This window comes from Bubalus kerabau, chromosome 13, assembly GCF_029407905.1.
Source record: "Bubalus kerabau isolate K-KA32 ecotype Philippines breed swamp buffalo chromosome 13, PCC_UOA_SB_1v2, whole genome shotgun sequence".
Taxonomy (NCBI): domain Eukaryota; kingdom Metazoa; phylum Chordata; class Mammalia; order Artiodactyla; family Bovidae; genus Bubalus; species Bubalus kerabau.
In genome coordinates, this window is record NC_073636.1 from 16,763,226 (window position 1) to 16,787,162 (window position 23,937).

The following is a 23,937-nucleotide window of genomic DNA, read 5'->3' on the forward strand; positions in this document are numbered from 1 at the left end:
AGCCAGTGCCTGAGTGGGACACAGGTCCTGTAGTGACCTGGGACCACCTGCAAGGCCTGGGATAGGATGAGTAGGATGAAGCAATTTGTAAAAAAAAAAAAAAAGCAGTGTCCGGTAGCTCACATCATTCGCTCCCCGATGGCTCTCATTTTTCTTCTGATCTAGGCAAACCACCATGTTCTTGGTGTTGTAGCAAAAGGGAACAAGCCAACCCGCGCCTCGCCTCCTTTAAACCCCTTCATCTGGCCTTGCTAAGGCAAACAAACCTCAGAGCGCGCCTGCAGGTTTTGAGTTGTTCACCCCAGGCCCGACCCCTCAAGTCCTCCGGGGACAGGGCGCCAGGGCCTCGGGGGCGGGGCGACACGAGGGGCGGGGTCAGAGGCAAGGTTGGGATTTCGGGGGCGGGGCGCCAAAGGCAAGGGGCGGGACAAGGGCGGAAGCGGCGCCAGGGTCAGTGTTACGGGGGCGGAGCCTCAGGGCGCAGCGGGAGGACTCGCGGCCCCTGCCGGGACCGGGAGGGGCGGGGCGGAGGGGAAAAGCCTGGGGAGAAGAGTCGGGTCCCACCTTGGGCCCGGGGTCCCCGATCCAGTTTTGCCCGCGGCCTGGAGCGATCGGAGCGCAGCGGCCCGGCCGGCACCCACGCCCATCGGAGCGCCCAGAGCCTGCGGGCCCCGGCGTCGAGCTCAGCGGCGTCCGACTCCGGCGCGTCTCTAGCCGCCATGGCCGCGGCCGCGGCCGCGGGCCTGCGGGCCTTGGGAGCGAAGGGGTCGGGGTGGCTCCGGCGCGGTCCGTGGGCTCTGCTCACCACTGGCTTCTGCAGCGGGGGGCCGGCCGGGATCGGGCGGCCGGAGCCGGGGCCGCGACCCACCATCGCGCGGCAACGGGACGGCATCAGGTCAGCGGCCCGCCTGGGTGCGGGGCTGTTCCCCGGGGGGTGGCCAGCGGGACCCAGGAAGAGAGAGGGGCGCAGGAGGCCGGCTGTCAACCGTGCCACCCCACGCAGAGTCCAGAGCGGCTCCGTCGGTGGTCAGCTCCGCCCGCCGCAGAGTCCAGTTTATCTATCGCAGTCCATCTGTTCGGCGGGAGTGTCCGACGTGAAAAGAATCCGCGGATGCGGCGTTTACAGAGGTCCCTTGCCTGGGCTCAGTGGCCTCTGGGACCCTGCAGGATTCACACCGAGGATTTAAGTGAGGCTGCCTGCGACGGTGCCAGCACTGCCCCTAAACCCCAGAGCGAGTCGACCTCGCACTTGGACTCAGCGTGGGCAGCCTTGTGGGAGGCTCCTCCCCTGCTGTGCCTTTGAGAAAGCCCTTCATAGAGGGCTCTGGGCCTCACAAACTTGAGGAGGCTCCAGGACGCCGTCAGGCTTAGCCGAGCTGCTCCTTGGCCCGCAGCCAGAAGTGCCCACGTGGGGGCGGTAAATAAACAGGACTAAGGACACACTGCACTGAGCTCTGCCCTTTGGCTCAACAAGCCTAAACCCTTTACAAAAACAGACCTGGGCACACACTTGAAACTGGACGGTGGAGTGGTAAGGGCAGAAGGCCTTCGGCTCCGTCCAGGCCTCACCTTGACGTTTGCCTGGCCCAAGCAAGAGTGCCGAGGGAGGCCTACCTGACATGTCTTGAGTATTTAGACCTTACAAATCAAGCAAACTGCAAGATAGGCCAATATATTTCCTTCTCTCCTGACAGGTAGGCAGTCCTAAAATCTGGTGTGTGCGAGTGCTCAGTGCTCAGTTGTGTCTGATTTTTTGCCACCCCATGGACTGTAGCCCAGCAGGCTCTTTGTCCATAGAATTTTCCAGGCAAGAATACTGGAGTGGGTTGCCACTTACTTCTCCAGGGGATCTTCCCTACCCAGGGATCGAACCCACATCTCTTGTGTCTCCTGCATTAGGCAAGGTTTCTTTACCAGCTGAGCCAGCAGGGAAGCCCAAGACTTGGAAGGCTCTTTGGGTCCTCAGGCTCCGAGGAGCTCCCCCAAAGCAGTGGAGAGCACTCTTGGCCTGCAGCTTTGTTCTGTTCTTCCCACCCTGCCCTGGTACCCCTCACCTCTCCCCCACTCCGTCCTGATGCTCTGCTGGGGTCTTGGCACACAGGTCCCAGACATCCTGTGCAGCATGCCCACAGTATCTACTCCTTCACCCCCTACACTTAGCTGCTCACAGCCACCCCGTAGGCCTTAGGGTGCCCCCTGCAGAGCCATGGAATTCCAGGGTTTCAGGTGACTGCAGTGGGGTGTGGAAGGGTGTGGTGATTTCCAGGTGCACATATCTCAACATCCCACTGGACTCCTTGCTCGCCAGGAGGGGTACTGCTGGAAGGGGGCCTGTCAGAGCAGAGTTCTCCAAAGTGCAGGGCCAGGGCAGGGGCCCTACTTGCCCATTTTTAAGGGCAAAGTAGCGCCCTTAAAAAACTATTTCTTCAAATCTGGCCCATTTGGCATAGCAGCCCGATGACAGAAGATGTTGTTGATTCTCCAGTGGGTGTGTGTGTTTTCATTCGCTCAGTCGTGTCCAACTCTGTGACCCCGTGGGCTGTAGGCCATCAGGCTTCTCTGTCCATGGGATTCTCTGGGCAAGAATACTGGAGTAGGTTGCCATTTCCTCCTCCACAGGATCTTACCAAACCAGGGAGCAAACCCACATCTCCAGTGTCTTCTGCACTGCAGGTGGTTTCTTTACCACTGAATCACTGGGGAGGCTCCCTGGTTCTCCAGAGGTAAAATAAACATAAATAAGAAAGGAGGATGTCAGGAATAGTTTAGTAGGAAGGAAGGCAAGCCAGCACTAAAGCAGAACGATGTCAGGTGCTAAGGGGTGAGCTGCAGCAACTCACTGAAGTGTCCCTTTCAACAGCTGCCCCTGTGCTGCCTCCTGTGAGGGCCAGTGCTGAGTGTGGTGCCGCACACTCCTCACCCGCAACCCTCCCTACAGCCACCAGGTGTTATAGATGACGTCATCCCGGCTTGACTGAGGAAACGAGTTCAGAGGACGGCCTGCTGGAGGCCACACAGCTAGGAGGCAGGAGGGCTGACAGAGAAAGGCCCATCTGCCTCCAAAGCTGCCCCCACTCTTGCTGACCCATTCCAGGGTGCTCGCCACTTGGGTTTAAAAGAGAAGCCAGGAAATTAGACGAGGTGAAAATCCACGGCAATTGGTGGAACTGGCCTTGCAAAATAGAAGTGCTCTATTTGGTCATGAATTCAATCAACAGATTCATGTTGAGTGTCTCCTCCGCATGGGAGCCTGGCAGCGTCTTGCCCCACAGACCTGTGGGTGGTTTATGGCAATGGGATAGACTCCAGGCAGCTCACTGAAGCATCTACAGGGACCATCTCTTGCCTCGTAAATGGAAAGTTTACATTTTTATCACATGCCCTGGTGGTGACCTCACTCTTAAAGAGATCCCCTTTCAAAAGGGGTGGTGTTAAAGCTCCAGTGCAAGACAAGGTAGCCGCTGGGGAATTCAGACCTGCAAGATTCTCAGGAGGTGTTATCCACCGGGTTTCATGACCTTTGAAACCCGAACAGAGCAATCGGGTCTCAATAACCCATTGAATAGCAATCCAGGATGGCTTTCTGAGATAAGCAAAGACAGGGGGTCTGTTTGGTCACTGGGAAAAGGAGGCTTAAGGGGCACCTTGGCGGGAGAGTCCAGAAGCCATGCTAGTGAACTTGTGGGTCTGGAGCTCAGAGGTTTGAACTGAGGCAAAGATTGGGCGTGGTTAGCACAGAGGTGTAGCTGATGCCAAGGCCACAGGGAAGCTGCCTGGGAGGAGTGTAGGGAACAAGAAGAGAGAACCCTGAGGATCGAGGCATCTAGAAGTGAGCAGAGGGCGAGGAGCCCATCCCCAAAGTCAGGATGGAGTGGCCGGAGAAGCACCAAAAAAACGAGAGAGGAGGAACGTGCTTCCAGAAGGCGGGTGGGATCACAGCGGCGTTGGGTTTAGTTCTGGCAATCGGGATTCTTGGTGGCAACAGCCTTAGTGGAATGGCAGGAACAGAAGGCTGGTGATACGGGGCTGAAGAGCAAACTCGCAATTCAGAGCACTCTGACAGGGTGTGTGACGCTCAGGCCAAAGGATTAACGGGACACACAACATCAAGGGCATCTGAGGGCTGGCATCTTTGTACACAATTTTGCCCAAGGCCTTAGGATTTAAGCCTATGTCACTGATGGGAGGGCAGCTTTTTAGGTTTGTCACAGGGAGCACACTAATTATTTTACTGGAAGGTTTATCAGCAGTCTCTCTCCACCGCTGCCAGAATATAGGTTTCGGGGGCTGTCAGCATATCAGCTATGAGTCATTTTTGTGCTTAGGAGAGAGTAGGAGAAACCAAATGATGACTATCACAACCACCTAAAGACGGCAGCAAAACCAATGTGGCATTCCAGAGAAAATGGTTACTCTTAATGCTCCAAAATAAATTCAGTCATCAATGGGTTTCCCAGAAAGCAGAGGCACAGAGGCTATTTAAGGAAGATGCCAGGTGACACACACAGCAGTGGAAATACCAGGTGCAGAATGAGGAAGGCAGAAAAAGCATAGCCGGGGACGGCTGGGAACCAGAAGACACAGCAATCACCTGGCGTCCAGCTTGTGACTGTCCCTTAGAAGAGCAAAAACAAGACATTCTGCGTGCAGGCAGCAAGGTGACAAGCCAGGTTATTACCACCAGCTCATGGAGTACCGTAAAACAGCAAGCAAGCCTTTGAACGCTGGTTTTTCAGGGACAACATGGCCGGGAGACCCTCTTGCTGCAACAGTTCTGCACGTAACACCCCCTTCTCAGACAGCAGGAATATTTTGCTGGCTTACACAGTGTCACTACAGGAGAGGCAGGGAGATGCACGTGCCGGCTGGCGTCTGCACCTCGGCTGCCTCTTCCATGGTGTGGGTGGGAGGAGATTCGGGGGCGTATTTTCATTCCTGGCTCCTTTTCTACCTATTCTTTCTGAAGAACAATGGAAAGAAGCAGGCGTGTCAGCCTCCATGCAGCCACTCAGCCTGGGTGGTGATTATGTTGGAACTCCTATGCCTTGCCCTTTCTGTGGAGGTGGCAGTAATAGTTCCGAGACAGACTTGGGAGAAAAAGGGAGACAACTGGAGAGCAAGGAGAGGAAAGCCCCCACATTTCAGGTAGTCCCCTTGTTTTGACTGAGCTGTCACTCCAGAGACGACAAACCCTCTCAATGGCCCGAGTGCCCACAGCTCTCTTCCAGGGTTTTAAAAATAGGTCCCCAACCCCTCCTACATTGTTGGTAGGACTGTAAATTGGTGCAGTCACTATGGAGAACAGTACGGAGGTTCCTTAAAAAACTAAAAATAGAACTACCATATGACTTGCAATCCCACTCCTGGGCATATATCAGAGAAAAACACGATTTGAAAGGTTACACTCACTCCATGTTCATTGCGGCACTGTTTACAATAGCCAAGATATGGAAGCAACCTAAGTGTCCATCAACAGAAGAATGGTAAAGAAGATGTGGGGCATATACATATATATATATATATATATATATATATATATATATATATATAATGGAATATTACTCAGCCATTAAAAAGAATGAAATACTGCCATTTGCAGCAACATGGATGGACCTAGAAAGTGTCGTGCTGAGTGAAGTAAATCAGACAGAGAAGGAGAAATATCATATGACATCCCTTATATGTGGAATTTAAAAGGAAATGATACAAAAGAACTTAATTACAAAACAGAAAGAGCCTCACAGACTTAGAAAATGAACTTATGGTTGTTAGGAGGAAGGGATAGTTAGGGAATTTGGGATGAGCATGTACACACTGCTATATTTAAAATGGATAACCAGCAAGGACCTTCTATATAGCACATGAAACTCTGCTCAGTGTTAGGAGGCAGCCTGGATGAGAGGGGTTGGGGGAGAATGGATATGTGTGTATGGCTGAGTCCTTTCCCTGTTCACCTGAAACTGTCACAACTTTGCCAACTGGCTAAACCTCAATACATAGTACAAAGTTAAAAAAAAAAAAACAAAAAAACAGCTCCCAAATTGCTGCAGGGGTCCTCAGCAGCAATTGTTTTGACTGGCACACAACCCAGTAATTATAAAATGTTCTTTGCAGGAGCATTGTCTTGAGTGATCCAAAGAGAAGAAATGCGCTGTCTTTGGCCATGCTGAAATCTCTCCAAAGCGACATCCTTCATGAAGCTGAAAGCCAAGATCTGAAGGTCATTATCATTTCAGGTATTGATGAAATGTCCATCCTCAGCATTCTGCAGAACCCAGAAGAGGTGTCTCAAATTTCTTTAGTTAACTAGGGCATTATTTTGAAGCTCCTAAAATTGTACGTGGCAGGAACCTTGGTCCTGACACTATCTGCTGTGGAAATTATAGCAAACATTACTGTGCAGTAAAAGTATGTGTTTCCATTTTTGGTGGATACTGAACATTGCCACACGAGGCTATGCTGAGAACTGATGTCCTCGTGGGCCCTATGTGATGGGTTTAATCGCCAATCCTTTTGGTAGAGTGCCTGGTTGGCTAGGACCAGGCTGTTAGGACGTACGATGGGTTTGTCTTCCGACTCTTACCGGGCTCTCAGCTGAGCTGTGCAGCCTTCTTCAGTGGTGCCAGAACGCCTGCCGGATTTTGCCCAGTTCTTTCCTAGCTCTTTTTTCCAGTAAGAATTTTTAGCAGATGAGCTGGTGATGATGGTGGTGGTATAAATAATAGCAACATCGGTATTTTAAAGCAGCCACAGACAAGTAATATGGAAACTGCACTGTGATGCTTTTGTATTTCTTTAATTAAGGATCAGTGTTTCTGGAGAATGTGACCTTCTATCAGTAGTTGAATATACATTTTCAACTGTTTTATGTGGTGAAGAAAAAAGAAATACAGCTGGTAGAGATCAGCAGTCCTCTGACTGCTGTAACCCAGATACGTCGAAGGCAGCTCACTTCCAAATGACACTGTTCTTCGGCTTGCTTAAAGGGAACAGCACTTCCTGTCACAAGTGCCATGATCAGAGGAAATGTAAAATGTTAGCAGCTCATCATGGGATCACATTTCGCTGTTGTTGTTAATGACAATGACAATTAAACCAGCTCCTCAGATCCCTAGTTTATAAAATAAAGGGATTCTCTTCACGCCCCGACCTTCCTGATTCCAGCCCTTGGGGCAGACTGATGGACAGGGATGCTGCCAAAGGCTTTGGTGGATTTCCGTGGCCCTGGGTGAATTGATACACTCAGGCCAGGCCAAGTCTCAAAAAACAAAGCTGAGACCAAAGGGACAACTCTGAAGATGGCGGGTTGCTGAGCCCAGTTGGTTACCAAGCCTTCTCCTTACATAATGCGTGTTTTCACTGGCCTCCTCCAGGGGCCTTTTTAGAGCCTCACCCCGTGCTGTCACCAAATACTGGCTACAGCTCTTCCAGCTGACTTGAATTATTCTTCTCAAAATCAGGCCATTAACTTTCTCTAAAGCTGTTTCCATAGTGAAAGAAATATAAAAAAGAAAAGAAACCACTTTCTCTAAGTGTCCAGAGCATCAATTCGATCACTCCCTGAAGTTATTCAGTAGACAGATAAGTGACTGTCCCAGCTCTGGCTGTTTACATCTTTGTCTTTTCTTTTCTCAACTGGAAATGTTGCAGCTGAAGGGCCTGTATTTTCTTCTGGACATGATTTAAAGGAACTGACGGATGAACAAGGCCCAGATTATCATGCAGAAGTATTTCGAACTTGTTCTGAGGTAAGCCAGGGTGATGGTCAACATTGCACGCCTGAGAGTTATAACTGTATTAAATATTGACTTAGGCTCTAGTTTACAGATACGTATTTAAGCTGTGACATGTCACCACTGCAGAACTACTGAAACCCCTGTGGTCACTGGTGAACCCTTCATCCAAGCAAATATTTGGTTTCAACTTTTCAGAAGTGACTGTGGTTGGCATTTGATCATGCAACGCTGCCACTAAGAGTTGCCATCCCTGCCTTACGGGGTACATCTTGGTACCCACGTCTTAAGTAAGAAATAGAGAGTGGGACTGTACTTTTTTAGAAAAGAAGGACCTACGGTTATTAAAATCTTTAAAGTTTTAAACTAAAACAACTCTGTCAACAGGAAAGAGAGCATTCATAACAATAATGATTTTAAAAATGATTTCCAAACCCTTCTTTCAACTGACCTTTATAATCACTGCCTCCAAGTGGGAAAATTAACCTCTTCATTTTTCCTCTTCTCCCCTTTTCTGTCTCTTTAACCACATTAAGAAGGGAAATTGACAACAGATATAGAGGAGGAAGGGGGTTCCCTGGTGGCTCAGTGGTAAAGATTCTGCCTGCCAATGCAAGAGATGCTGGTTCAAACCCTGGGTGGGGAAGATGCCCTGGAGAAGGAAATGGCAACCCATTCCAGTATTCTTGCCTGGAAAATCCCATGGATAGAGCAGCCTCGCAAGCTATAGTCCAGGGGATCGTAAAGAGTCAGAAATAACTTAGTGACTAAATAACATCAACAACCTATAGGAGGAAGAACAAAATCGGGGATGACTTATACATGTATCAGATCAACCAGATAATCAAAAATATAGAATCCACCTTAAGTAACACACTGTCCATTTAGTGAGCATCTCCTGAGTGCCTGCTGTATGCATACTCACAAGATACTGAGGGAAACAGAAGGAAAAGAGAATTTCCAGCCAACCTGAAAACTGAAAATTAACTTGAGAAAGAAGATGTATAAAGCAGTTTCATAACCTGAACCCTAGGATTACTTCACCTAATTTCTCCTTCATACATTAACTTACTCATTCATTTCTTTGGTCATTAATGATGCAACGAATACTTGAGGAGACCTTCACTGTAGACCAGACAGAAGTGAACATCAGAGAGGGGAAGCGGAAGGTGATTGGGATACGTTCTTGTTTTCCTTGCCCTTCCAGAAACCCCTAAGGAGATCATAGTTTTCATTTTGTGGAGGGACAAACCTGAAAAGTGATTGACTTGACTTCATAGAGATGGAAGCAAGTCAGAGCCAAGACTTGGTCTTTTGTTTCACATTAATAATGTTTATGGGACATTCTGCTGTTTGTTTGCTAGGACTCGGTGCTTTTAAAAGTTATTTTCCTACTGATATGTTTCACCAAATAGAAAATCAGCAAAGAGAACCAGCAGAGCCCTTCCATCTTCCCCTAAATGGCCTGCTTTTGTTACTTTGCTGTGATACCTTAATGAACTGAGAACTTAAACAGTCAGCAAAGGGCCACAGGGGAGCCGAGCTTCTTCAGGGGACAAAGGCGAGGTTTCTTGGGCTTCTACCATATGGATGCCGCCAGATCGCTGAAAAAGACAGACAGGACCTTGTCCTGACATAGCAAAAGAGAAGTTGTATTGACTTCTTTAAGACTTTGTCTAAGAAAATCAAATCATCCCGATAAGTCTGAGCACCATGAACTTGTGCAAGATTTCAGTTTGCAAATGTAACCAGCAGGCGCACTGGAGCAGAATGAGGCCAATACTTCCTTTTTGTTCCTGCGTGAGAAGAGGTGAGGGCTTCCCTGGTGGCTCAGACGGTAAAGAATCCACCTGCAGTGTGGAAGTCCTGGGTTTGATCCCTGGGTTGGGAAGATCCCCTGGAGGAGGGCATGGCAACCCACTCCAGTACTCTTGCCTGGAGAATCCCCATGGACAGAGAAGCCTGGTGGGCTGCAGTCCATAGGGTCGCAAAGAGTCAGACATGACTGAGCAACTAAGCATGCACGAGAAGAGGGGATGGTGGAAGGAAGGAAGATCTGTGGACTGGCTCCGCATCTGAATTTTATAGTAGATTTGTCACAACACAAGTGCCGCACGAGGGGTAATTACTTACACATCAAGAATGGGGCAAATTGAGGAGGAGAAGAAACACTTGGTCAGGGTAGGATATTTTTAATGTTAGTGATCTACTGGATTGCCTAAGTATCACTCACCAGCTCATGTGAAATCTCAGGCCTTCTTAGACGAAAGGTGGGAGACAGACTCTGCTGCCCAAGTCACAGCCAACGGACTTTTCACACCCTCAGTTGATCAGGCAACAGATGACACTCAGAGCTGAAACAGCCTTTTCTGTCTTTGCAGTCAGACCTCAGACCTCAGACCTCAGAAGCTCTTATGCAGCCTCCTGGCTACCATAGTCCCCACCATCCCCACCCTCACTTACAGGCACAACCCCCCTAAACCTACCAGCAATTTGGGATGGGGGTACAGATGTGCATTCCTCTGGAGGAGGGCCATTAGCATTTACCAGAATCTCAAAAGGTGACCCCCTTGAAGTCAAGAATATGATATCATATCCCCAAATATACAATTAGTCATTTTAGAATAAAGCAGACAAGTGCCAAATGTTCATGAACACAAAAGGTGAGTTCCTTTCACAAAACTCGGGAACCCATGAAGGTCATTTTCCCTGGAGTGGCTGCTGGGAAGCCAACCCAGAGTCCCTGCTCCTCTCCCTCCAGCCAGGGTTGAAGGGCAAATATTTTGACACTGAAGTTACCATAGCAACACAATCGGTTAAGCATGTCAGGGAAAAGATGGAGAAATTAGCCAAGTTATTTCATAAGCTGCAAAAATAAGTTAAAGTTCGGGAGATTTGAGGGCAGGGGTCTCACACGACCCAGTTTCCGGCTCCCCTCTCTGTGCACTTTGGAATTTTACTTTGATAACAGCAGGGTGTTCCCCCCATCTTAGTAGAAGTGAGAGAGAATCACAGTGGCAACTGGAGAAGTAATCAGTAAGGAAGGTGCCTCCCAGCTTTTAACATGAGAGCTCCACGCCGCCATCGTTGGAACAGAGCTACTTGTTTCCCACAATCACTCAACCCTCTTCTCTAGGGGGGTTGTGAGCAGAGTGGTCCAGGGGTCAGCACCCTTGCTGAAGTCATGCTCAGGGTCAGACTAGGGACCTGGAGTCGGACAGAGACTGCTCAGACCCCACAGCCCCACTCTTGGGTCTGATGGCCTTAGGGAGTCACGTGTCTGGTGAGCCTTGGAGTCCTGGTTCCTTCCTCCTGGATCTCAAGAAGACCAAATCATACAGTCTGATTCACAGTCGAGATTTCATGCAACGTATTCTCCTTGGTCATAGAATCTGATACACTTATGGATTTGAGAAAGGCTCTGAACAGTAAAATCACATAAAATAACAAGCTTTGACAGCCACCTCACTCTTGGATGGAAGTGAAGCAGGTGTGTTTGCTCCTCAGGTCATGATGCTGATCCAGAACCACCCAGTCCCCATCATCGCCATGGTGAATGGCCTGGCCACCGCAGCTGGGTGTCAGCTGGTTGCCAGCTGTGACATTGCCGTGGCAAGTGACAAGTCCTCCTTTGCCACGCCGGGCGTGAACATAGGGCTCTTCTGTTCCACCCCCGCAGTGGCCTTGGGGAGAGCAGTGCCGAGAAAGGTAACAACTCCCTGTACCTTCCCCCCACACCTCCCCCAGCTGCGATCCTTGAGTGTCTGTGAGGGTCAGTTCCAGAACTTTCTTGTTGAAAGTACAGTGTGAGTCAGGACATTCTGCCCAAAGCAGAGCTGGCTAATGTACTAATGTCTTGTGTCAGGAGGTTATCCCTGTAGCTGTCAGTTTGTAAATCATTGTTTTTCACTCTTGCCGGCCCCTCAGTACAGCCAGTTGTTTCCAGATTTGCTGTGCTTTCATAAAGGCAAACATCTTTTGCACTCATGTGAAATGCAATTGAGACAGTTTCATTGCACAGAAAGGCTGCATCTGAGCTGTAATAGCATGGTGACATATGCCAGTATAAGAGGCTAGGACACTGTGTCACTGGCTTCCTGTTTGCTGACAGTCTGTCCCGCTCCAGAATGCTTTGAAAGGAGCTGATACATTGAGTGTGTCACTTTTGCAGTGGCTGCAGGAACGTCCTGCACATGGTGTGTTGAACGTGCCCCAGAGCTGTTCTGCCATCATTGACCTGAGTGAAGTCCACTTTCTTCACAAAGCTTTCCTCCTTTCTATAACATTGTAAGAGAGTGTTTACTGACATCTCAAGTAAAAACTGGTGGTTTCCTCATTCTAGAAAAACACATCCTCATTCTCAATTGAAAATCTGTTTTTAAAGGAGGGTCAGATTCACAGGGCTTCCCAGGCGGCACTAGTGGTAAAGAATCTGCCTGCCAATGCAGGAGATGCAAGAGACGGGGGTTTGATCCTTGGGTCAGGACAAATCCCGTAGAGGAGGGCACGGCAACCCACTCCAGTATTCTTTCCTGGAGAATCCCATGGACAGAGGAGCCTGGCAGGCTACAGTCCATAGGATCACAGAGTCAGACATGACTGAATTGACTTAGCATGCATGCATGCAGATTCATAGCAGGTGGGGAACCTAAACTGCTTTCTAGAATATATTATCCATTTTAGCATCAACTAAGAAAATCAGCAGTTGCTCACAGCCTGAGGCACAAAAGAAATGAGACCCAAGGGAAATGAGGCCGAGGGACCAAGTTCAGGGGCACACGCTTGCCTTCCATGTGCCTCCTCATTAGCTTTTACAGAAATATGTTTGTTAGAAAATTCTGATCACAGGTACCTACAAACACCCACACCATGAAAACCAGCTGGACATGGGCTCCACGTGAGAGAAGGTGACCCTCAGAACACAACAGCTTGCTCCAGTATCCTCAGAGTCAGGGGGTGTCTAGATCCCACCAGGATACACATTTACCTTAAATGTTATATATTCAATAAATACTTAAGTCCCTATTCAGTGCCAGGACCTTAAATTAAAATACATCACAAAGATATTGTCAGAGCTTATGAACAATTTTATAATTGTTATAATTGCCAGTCAAATCTCATCTCCAGGCCTTTTGCACATTAAAGGTGGTGGCTGTCTGCTTGGCCAACCTGCCACTGCTCAGTTTCAACCCCTGACATTCTGGAAGGTTCTGTGTTGAGGCCTTTGAAACCTTTAAATCAGCCCTTACTGTCCAGATACGAATCTGCTGCTGTTGTTTAGTTATTCAGTCATAACAAACTCTTTTGCCGATCCCATGGGCTGTAGCCTGCCAGGCTCCTCTGTCCATGGGACTTCTCAAGGCAAGAATACTAGAGTGGGTTGCCCTTTCCTTCTCCAAGCTAAGACTCTATTCTTTCTCAAAACAAGGCTTAAAATCTTAAAATCAAGGCTTGCAATTGAGTCCTAGAAACTTACAGGTTGGTCATATGTGTCAACCTTTAAATTCGTTTTTCAGAAGAAAGGGGGGGTTGGAATGCGACAAAAACAGGCCTTAAATCCCCAGGGAACCGAACCAAGCAGCTTAAACCTCACCTGAGGCGTGGCCCCTCTAAGAGGAAAACCAGGGAGTCATAGAAATCTAACCCTGACTCAGATACACCTGCCTGGTCGATGCTTGCCTGCACCCCTCGGGGACATATTGTTACAGCGGCCACCGACTATACCGGTGACAGGTCCGCATCCCCGTGCACATCCGCCAGGAAGCAATACCGCAAAACCTTTGCAAACCTAGCCGGTGCTTTTGCACACTGGCCCAGCCTGGAAGCTCCGCCCCTTTCACGCGGCTGCGGCAGCAGGCATGTGTCGCCAGTGCCCTCTGCTGGTCATCGTAAGGAACTGCCCAGCTGTGAGGTTGCTGCCGCCTTTTGTCCACCGGACCAGCAACCGTGGCAAGGAGCTCTAGTGTGCCAACCAGACTGAACCTGGGCGTGAATCATTTCCCCCATGTGCAAAGTGTCCCCGCCCCCGGCGTGACTTCAACATGCACCTTCATTGCACCTTATAAACAGCCTTCCTGGTGCGGCTGCTCCGTCCCCCAGAGCTGGCCTCTCCCAGCCCCTCAAATAGTGGGTACCGTGGGCCCGGAGAGCACAGTGAAAGACCAGAGCTCCCGCTTCCCAGACCAGCCATGTCTCCGTGCGGGAACACTCGCTTCCCTGTGTTTATCCACAGGAGCTCTGTGTATCTGGGGAATCTGAGTTCTAATCATCTGGTTAATCAGAACCTGCACGCTGGAGAGTGTTAAGTGACAGCCCAGCTACCCAGCCCATGTGGGGAATGGGGGTCTCAGTGGAAGCTGTGTCCCCTTCTGACCTGGCCTCTGAAGGACTGTAGCATCGCCTGTCTGTACTCTCTGTTTGCCTCTATCCAACTATTCCTTAATTCACTCACCAAGAGACTTCCCTGGTGGTCCAGTGGTTAAGACTTCAAGCTCCCAGTGCAGGGGGCCTGGATTGGATTCCTGGTCAGGGAACTAAACCTGGTATGCCGCAACTAAGACCTGGCGCAGTCCAGGGAAAAAACCACTCACCAATAAATACCCTATAAGCTGTCTACTATGTACAAGGTACTCTTCTGGTGCAGTAAAAAGACAAGTCTCTGACCTAGAGAGGTTCACATGCCAACAAAGGAGATAATACAATAAACAAATGTAAACTATATAGTAAGGGTAAAAGTGCAAAGAAGGAAAATGCAGCCTGAAAGAGGAATGGTGCTGGGGGCTGATTTGCAGTGGCATGTGACCGGAAGGAGGTGAGGAGGGTCCCCCTCTCCTGGGCACTTGCAGATGCCATCCCCACCAGAGTCTGGGGACGGAGGACCTTAGGGAAGATGGGCAACATAGTGTCTGAGGAGGAGGTAACTGGGCCGAGGCTGTCAGGAGAGTGAACAGGAGCAGGTGGGGCCCAGGTTGCAGGATGACTTAGTAACAGCCCCATCTCCCCGCAGGTGGCCTTAGAGATGCTCTTCACTGGGGAGCCCATCTCTGCCCAAGAGGCCCTGCTCCACGGGCTGCTGAGCAGGGTGGTGCCCGAGGAGCGGCTGGAGGAGGAGACCATGAGGATCGCGAGGAAGGTGGCCTCACTGAGCCGGTCGGTGCTGTCACTGGGCAAAGCTGCCTTCTACCGGCAGCTGGCCCAGGACCTCAGGACTGCCTACCACCTCACCTCCCAGACCATGGTGGACAACCTGGGCCTGCCGGATGGCCAGGAGGGGGTCAAGGCCTTCCTCCAGAAGAGGAAGCCCGTCTGGTCACACTGAGCAGCCTCATCAGAGGAACCGGGGGCCGTGAGCCCAGTGGGCAGTGCTCAGGACCCCACCACCCCACGCCCAGCCTTCCAACCCCCAACACCGCCGCTGCCTCGCGACTGCAGCTGTCAGTCTGCTTTCCCAGCATTGGTGATGGTCTCAGTGCACACGGTCTGTGTTAGGAGCCACGACTCCTCGGGGAAGGGGTGACCGGAGAGTCGGGCACCGATGTCCGCAGAAGGGCCGTGCGCACCTCAGCTGAGCCAGCTGGGTGAGGAAGCGCACCCGTGACGCTCCTGGGACCTTAGATGAGAGGACGCCCCACAGGGGAGAAGGTGCCGTAAACTGAGGCAGGAAGGAAGGATTTCAGCCTGACTCTTGGCAGAAAGTATCCCCAAGGAGGGCGTGGTGCTGTTTGCCTTCATCAGGTGAAGCACTTCAAATCTCCACAAGATACTCTTCACTCTGAAAATCTTCTTGGTTCTTTTAAAAAATAATCACACCTATGGCTTTAGGATAATCTTTGGGGTCTTTGAAAGATTACCTATTTAGTGAGACTGATCATTTTATCTTCCCAACCAAACTGTAAGCTGCTTGAGAGAAGAAAATCAGTTAGCTCTGTCTTTGAGGCCTGTGCTAATGGACATCTCAGGTGCCTGGTGCTTCTGTAACGAGGGTCCCAGGCACTGGGAACCTGGACCCTGGACTGGGAATTCAAGCATTGCAGAAGAAGAGGAGGGACACAGAACACACATCGTACCCAGGAAGAATCACCTACTCCAGAAGCATTCCCAAGCTCTGCTCAGCTTCCGGTAAAGAATCCAGACTAGCTTCAAGTGCTTGAGTTCCCCAAAGATGGTTTAGGACCTGAACATCTCACTTTCTGGCTTCTGGTCCATTTAGGCTCCAGAAATGTCCTAGACCTCTGGTCACGCCTGGGGCTGATTTTTTTTTTTAACCTACCAGTTGAGTGGCCGTAAATGTAATTAGTACCAAAGACAGAACCTTGAGGCTCCACCAACTGGTTCTCATTCTAAGCCAGTGGGGCAAGCAGGCCCTGGAAGGGCAGTCTCCTGGTGGGTTTCTGTTGAGATTGGATTTTTTTTTTCTTGCCAGAGTCTAGAAAGGTGACAAAGAGTGTTTTCTTGGAAAGTAGAAGCTTGTTACTAAGAATGTTCCTCAGAAGAAGAGAGATCACCAGAGCCACCACCAGGACATGCCAGACCCCGATAAGTCCTCATTCAGTCCCCACCAGAACCCCGCCGAGCAGGGCCACCATCACCTCCAGCTTGCAGACGAGTGGTGGAGACCGGGTAGAGTGAGTGCCCCAGGCTCCGTCTGCTGATAAAGCCGTGGGTGCCCTCCCCAGCCTGCCCACCTTGTGGGGGAGCCTGGGCTGCAGTGAGGCGGGCCTGCAGACCTGACTGCCTTCGGGCAGCCTTTCAGAACCCAGAGCTGGACCGAGCGCGCCCCCTGCTGGAGGGCTTTGCAAGCTCACCGGCGACGTGGGGTTGGACTACTGGCAAACCACCAGTGCAGCTGTGTTGTTTTGCTAGGAATCTGACAAACAACGGGCTGATATTCCAGACCAGGCTGTGAAGGACTGGCCGTGATGATCTGCTCACTAATAACGCCGCCGGCGGGGCCCCTTCGGGTTGCCCGCCGTGGGGGTCATTGTGCGGCCATCTCAGACCCCACAGTGAGGAGAGCAAAACCCTCTCCCACGTCACAGTGAAAACCAAAAGTTGCCTTTCCAGTTTCTGTACGCGCTGCACCATAGCTTCCAACCAGGAAATTCTCAGGCCTCCAGGCTGGCTTCCCAGCCTGCGAGCTGAAGTGCCCTCGGGGGACGCGCTATAAATCCTAATAATTGTCGGAGCGGAAAATAATCCTGGAATAAAACCTGCTACCCAACCACCAGTTTCACATAATTCATCCCCAGGGCAGTTATAAATTGGGGGTTAATCTGCATCTCTGCTTTCTTCCACTGAGACAGTGAATGAAAGCTCTCTGGTTGGCACACACGACGACCGCTTTTGGAAAGCGTGTGTTCACCTTCTGCACCATCCGCTGCTCAGGGAGCTTCTCTGAGCTCAGTGGTCCCCACGCCGGGAGGGGACGGGGCTGGAAAGTCAGTGAAAGGGGCATCTGCTCCCGCCCGGCCTGAGCCCCCGAGAAAACAGCGCGGATTCGTCGTTAATTTCCCCGCAGCGACTGTGCGGAGACCCACCAGATATGCTGCGCCAGGCTAACCTAGGAAGGAGCTCTCTGCTTCCCTGGTAGGTGAAGGCTCAGAGAAGTGAAGGCAGTGGCCACAGTCGAACCAGCATCTACTGACTCTGGATCCCCTGCCCCTGACACCATACGTGTTTCTTTTCTCCCGCAAAAGATCGCTGATCTAGCCAAGAGAGACAGACGACCGACGCACTCAAAGGAAACCAATCAGAAATTGCCAAGCCGCCGCAACACAGCTTTGCTTACCAAGGGAATTCCGAGGAAAGCACAGGTTTGACCTCGAAAAACACCAGGTTCACGTCCCAGGTTTGCCACGAACCAGCCGTGTGACGGTGCGGGTGACAGGGCCTCTTTCAGCGCCCAGGTCCCCTTCTATAAAAATGCCACGTGGACCCTTTTGTCCTCGTGGTTGTGACATTGTGGATTCTGCAGCACTGGATCGGAAACTTGGAACAAGACCGGAAAACAGGTAGCTTTGCCCAAAGAAAATGCTCTTCTACAAATGGAGAAGATGGATTTTTCCCTGGAAGTGGTGAAGAGTGAAAACACCTGATTACCCTGGAGAACAAGAACCATCACAGAACCTCCCTTCTTGGGAGCCACACCTGAGCCTTTTAAAGGCGTCCGGCTAGCATGGTGGGCAGAGCGCTATCGAAACTGGCAATCACCCTAGTTTTGTCTGCTGGTGGTTTAGTCACTAAGTCGTGTCTGACTCTTGCAACTCCATGGACTATGGCGTGCCAGCCTCCTCTGTCCTGTGTCCATGAGATTTCCCCAGGGAAGAATACTGGAGTGGATTGCCATTCCCTTCTCCAGGGTATCTTCCCAATCCAGGGATCTAACCTGGGTCTCCTACATTGCAGGCAGATTCTTTACCGACTAATCCACCAGGGAAGCCTAGTTTTGTCTAGGGGCCCCCCTTTCCTCTCTGCTTTCTGCAAACCCACTGCACTAAGCTTTTAAATTGTTTTTAAATATTTGATTAATGAATGAGTATTCTTTCCTTGCAGTCATCAAGAGGCCAGAGTTGGTTGAAGTTGACTTGTTACCATTAATAAATTTGTGAAATTTCAGTCATGCAAGGGTTTTCTTTCATGGTCTGGAGCCCCAAATGTATCTTTCAGGTTCCAAACAGAGGCCCCCTGAGAAACTGGCAGGCCATCCTGGACCTGTAGGGTGTCTTGGTGGGATGGCCTGGCCCTCTCTGGCTCCCTGGGGGAGAGGGAGATGGCTGTTGCCACAGGCAAGGCAGAGAGGAAGACTAGGGGCTGGGTGAGTCCAGTGTTGTGGGGTTTATGTTCCCACCATGGATGTACCCTGACGTCCCCATTGATTTTATAATGATGTCTCAGCTTTGACCCCAAAACCAATTTGCAGGTATTTGTCTACACATTTAAGAAGTCTCTCGCTTTTATGTTCTATGTTTTCAATATATAGCTTACCAAATTTTGTATTGAGGTGGTACTTAGCACTTTAAGAAATTTCTAGGAATTTAGAAAGGGGGGTGCGGAATGTATGGGTCAAAGTGTCGTGTGATTTAAAGCTTACCAGTGCTTTGATTGATGTAGTGATTGCTCTGTGCCAGGCACCACTGAAGCGTTTTATGGATGTTAATACATAAATCCTCACAAAATCTCTGTGCACTAGGCTTTATGAGCCTTATTCTACAGAAAATAAACTAAAACACAAAGGTACTAGGTGACGTGCGTGTCATCACACAGCCAGTAGGGGGCAGGGTTGAGTCTGAAATCCAGGGGTTCCACCCCTTCCTTGTACAGGCTTTTAGGTGAAGGCGACATCCCATCACTTTGTAGATACTTTTGTTGTGCAGGAAGCACGCTGAATTATTATTTGAACTCACAGTCTAGCGTACCATGCCCCCTGTGCTCCAACACTGCAGGCCACATCAGTCTTGTTTGCCGTTTATTTCTCGGAGCCTGGACACAGCCCAGCACGGAGCACATCTCCCATGAGATTTGCCGGGTCCAGTTCAATGTAGCCAGAGCACAGTTCCCCCCAACCCCATCCAAGCTCAAGATACAGACATAAGAAATTTCTCAAAAATTCTCAGACCATATTTTCTAAATCAGTTTTGCAAAGTTAAGCAGTTGAACAGAATGTGAATTAAATCCATGTTTTCTCTGTATGTCCAGGAAAGTTTTCTAGAGTTTCTGTGTAGGTTAGTATTCAGGAGTCACACTGGATGAAATCAGATCCAGGGGATTCCAAAAAGTCCATTTTCTTTCTTTAAAGCACAGCTGACACGTGTTTTGGCCTCCAAATGCTTACATTTCTGGTGATAAAACAGAGAGAGAAAAAATGTATGGTTGGTTGGCAAGAGGTAAAGAGCACCCCCTTCCCTCACAAAAAAGGTAGAAACAGGATTTAGCCAAGGAACACATCTTACAATGAGGCCACCGGGCCAGTTGCCAAATGAACAGCACAGGCAGTAAGTACTACAGAAATCAAGAGGAAAAATAAATTCTGACTTATTCGTGAGCAGATGGATCTTTCTATGTGAAGCTTTAAAAGACGCTTACTCCTTGGAAGAAAAGTTATGACCCACCTAGATAGCATATTTAAAAGCAGAGACATTACTTTGCCAACAAAGGTCCATCTAGTCAAGGCTATGGTTTTTCCAGTGGTCATGTGTGGATGAGAGAGTTGGACTATGAAGAAAGCTGAGCACCAAAGAATTGATGCTTTTGAACTGTGGTGTTGGAGAAGACTCTTGAGAGTCCCTTGGACTGCAAGGAGATCCAACCAGTCCATTCTGAAGGAGATCAGCCCTGGGATTTCTTTGGAAGGAATGATGCTGAAGCTGAAACTCCAGTACTTTGGCCACCCCATGCGAAGAGTTGACTCATTGGAAAAGACTCTGATGCTGGGAGGGATTGGGGGCAGGAGGAGAAGAGGACGACAGAGGATGAGATGGCTGGATGGCATCACTGACTCGATGGACATGAGTCTGAGTGAACTCCGGGAGTTGGTGATGGACAGGGAGACCTGGCGTGCTGCGATTCATGGGGTCGCAAAGAGTCGGACACGACTGAGCAACTGATCTGATCTGATCTGATGTGAAGCTTTAGCATTTTAAGTCAGGAGGGATCTCAGCACCCAGCTACCTTACAAACTGTGACATCACACAGACAAGGTCTAAATGACTAAAGAGATACAGACCTAGCCAGTCTTGGTACCCAACACAGGATGCTCTGACTGAAAGTTAGGGTGCTCCTCCTAGTGACATCCCCTCCAGACTGTCAGGGTGACCTGTCCAATAAATGTTCCAAGCTTTCCGGAATTTTCCTTAGCACCATTCAGGAGAAAGGCGGAGCAAGAGTTTCCTCCCCAGACTCTGCTCTAGAGGTCCCTGGAGAAAGAATTTATGAGCTGCAGTGTCTCCAGTCCCTCCCTTGACATTTATTGGCGTCTTGATGAATGTCAGAGTGATTTTTCTGTCAACAGCTTCTCATTAGGGGCCTGGTGATGTTCTTTGTGACCACGATTTTACTCGGAGACTCGCCTGATCACTGTGAGGAGAAGAGGTTCCACTTAGAAAACATCCATCCCTGCAGCAGCAAGGAGCTCAGATAATCCCACTTAAACACTCCTCTAGGCTGACAGCCACCCTGGGCTCTGGCACTGACTTCAGACAACCAGCCAGCTTCCAGTGTGGCACTCCCAATCCCTTAAAGACATATTTCAGGTCCGATTCTCTGTTTCTTTTTAAAATGAACTATAGAGAACTTGCTGGTGAAATGATCACTAGGATTCACTTCTCAGAGATGACAAGATCTCACCATGTGTGACAAGTCCTGCCTTGGAAAAGTCTGGAACCAGCAGGTATTGGTGCAAGGCCTTTCCTTAACGGACTGTTTATCCTGCCCCTGACATGCACTGTCTGCACACAGCAATGCTTCAGGAAAGCAACTGGGGCTCTTGTCATTCATCAGTATTGGTGTCAGCCTTCATACACCCTCCTCCATCTTCCCTACCACCAGATACATAAACCTAGCCTGGATGACTATTTTTACCCCCAAAAGGATTTTTTAAGTTATTATGAACAATTTCAAACATAGGGGAAAATCAAGAGGATGAGTAATAAACTACCCTGGTACTCATGGCCCAGCTTTCATAGCCATTATGGCCAATCTTGTGCTGCCCGCCCTATCCCTGCTCCTCCCAGCCAACCCCTGACTATGCTGAAGTGGATCCCAGAGTCCCCTCCTCAGAACAGAAAATGCTGCTGTCAGCCAAGATATTCCAACAGTCTCAGAAGCCCTGCACCAGGACCAGGGCGGGCAATGACAAGCAAGCACCTGTTCTCTCATCTCACAACACCCCCCTTGGATGTCTTTCCCTCAGGTTCCAAAGGATCACTTTCCAAAATAACTACCTCCATTGCAGACCTGGGCTCAGGCTCTGCTTTCTGAGAAAACCCAGGCTGAGATGCCAGCCCAAGGGAGGGGCGAAGAGAGTTCCAAGAATCCAGTAAAGGGAGGGAGTCCTGGTGTGATCACCTGGCACAAGACCACTGTTGAATTACTCTCTCAGTCTCAGCACTCCCACTCCAGTACTCTTGCCTGGGGACTCCCATGGAAGGAGGAATCTGGTAGTCGCGAAGAGTCGGAAGACCACGAAGACCATGGGGTCGCGAAGAGTCGGACACGACTGAGCTACTTCACTTTCACTTTTCACTTTCGTGCATTGGAGAAGGAAATGGCAACCCACTCCAGTGTTCCTGCCTGGAGAATCCCAGGGACGAGGGAGCCTGGTGGGCTGCCGTCTATAGGGTCGCACAGAGTCTGACACGACTGAAACGACTTAGCAGCAGCAGCAGCAGCAGTCTCAGCACTTAAAGAGGCAGTTCCAAATGTCTCCAGCAGAGGGCAGTGGTAGCTTAGCTCTAGATAGAAATCTCAGTGGCCTAAATGCAGCCATGAAATTCTATTGAGACCTACAAGACCTTCTAGAACTAACACCAAAAAAAGATGTTGGTTTTTTTTCATGATAGGGGACTTGAATGCAAAAGCAGGAAGTCAAGAGATACCTGGAGTAACAGACAAGTTTGGCCTTGGAGTACAAAATGAAGGCCAAAGGCTAACAGAGTTTTGCCAAGAGAATGCACTGGTCATAGCAAACACCCTCTTCCAACAACACGAGATGACTCTACACATGGACAACACCAGATGGTCAATACCAAAATAAGATTGATTATATTCTTCGCAGCCAAAGATGAAGAAGCTCTATACAGTTAGCAAAAACAAGACCGGGAGTGGACAGTAGCTCAGATTATGAACTCCTTATTGCAAAATTCAGACTTAAATTGAAGAAAGTAGGGTAAACCACTAGACCATTCAGGTATGACCTAAATCAATCCCTTACGATTATACAGTGGACGTGACAAATAGATTCAAAGGATTAGATCTATCTGATAGACAGTGCCTGAAGAACTACGGACGGAGGTTCCTGACATTGTACAGGAGGCAGTGCTCAAGACCATCCCCAAGAAAAAGAAATGCAAAAAGACAAAATGGTTGTCTAAGGAAGTCTTACAAATAGCTGAGAAAAGAAGAAAAACGAAAGACAAAGGAGAAAAGGAAAGATATACCCATCTGAATGCAGAGTTCCAAAGAATAGCAATGAGAAATAAGAAAGCCTTCCTAAGTAATCAATACAAAGAAATAGATGTAAAAAATAGAACAGGAAAGACTAGAGATCTCAAGAAAATTAGAGATACCAAGGGGAAATTTCATGCAAAGATGGGCACAATAAAGGACAGAAATGGTATGGACCTAACAGAAGCAGAAGATATTAAGAAGAGGTGGCAAGAATATACAGAATAACTATACAAAAAAGAACTTAATGACCCAGATGACCACAATGGGTGATCACTCACCTAGAGCCAGGCCTAGAGCCTTACCTGCCTCCTGAGAAATCTGTATGCAGGTCAAGAAACAACAGTTAGAACCAGACATGGAACAATGGACAGGTTCCAAATTGGGAAAGGAGTTCGTCAAGGCTGTATATTGTCACCCTGCTTATTTAACTTATATGCAGAGTACATCATGCAAGATGCCAGGCTGGATGACTCACAAGCTAGAATCAAGATTGCCGGGAGAAATATCAATAACCTCAAATATGCAGATGACACCACCCTTATGGCAGAAAGCAAAGAAGAACTAAAGAGACTCCTGATGAAAGTGAAAGAGGACAGTGAAACAGCTGGCTTAAAACTCAACATTCAAAAAAACGAAGATCATGGCATCTGGTCCCATCACTTCATGGCAAATAGATGGGAAAACAGTGGAAACAGTGACAGACTTTATTTTGGTGGGCTCCAAAATTACTGCAGATGGTGACTGCAGCCATGAAATTAAAAGACTCTTGCTCCTTGGAAGAAAAGCTATAACAAGCCTAGACAACATATTAAAAAGCAGTGATATTACTTTGTCGACAAAGGTCCGTCTAGTCTAAGCTATGGTTTTGCCAGTAGTCATGTGTGGATGTGAGAGTTGGACCATAAAGAAGGCTGAGCACCAAAGAATTGATGCTTTTGAACTGTGGTGTTGGAGAAGGCTCTAGAGAGTCCCTTGGGCTGCAGGGAGATCAAACCAGTTAATCCTAAAGGAATCAGTTCTAAATATTCATTGGAAGGACTGA

At 49.3% G+C, this 23,937-nt stretch overlaps 1 protein-coding gene across 2 annotated transcripts; it reads left to right on the top strand.

Annotated features, from left to right (window-relative positions):
* Positions 1-476: 476 nt before the first annotated feature.
* ECHDC3 (enoyl-CoA hydratase domain containing 3) lies at positions 477-18,351 on the top strand. 2 transcript variants are annotated; one of them, XR_008701376.1, is made up of 6 exons: positions 477-895; positions 6,115-6,236; positions 7,651-7,748; positions 11,241-11,441; positions 14,740-17,318; positions 17,429-18,351. XR_008701376.1 is itself a non-coding variant. In XM_055543564.1 (5 exons), exons 1-5 carry the CDS (start codon positions 720-722, stop codon positions 15,049-15,051), a joined length of 909 nt encoding a protein of 302 aa, XP_055399539.1. In that variant the 5' UTR covers positions 477-719; the 3' UTR covers positions 15,052-18,351. The 2 variants fall into 2 exon arrangements, 1 of the variants encoding a protein (XP_055399539.1); XM_055543564.1 differs by having other exon boundaries at positions 14,740-18,351.
* Positions 18,352-23,937: the final 5,586 nt, after the last annotated feature.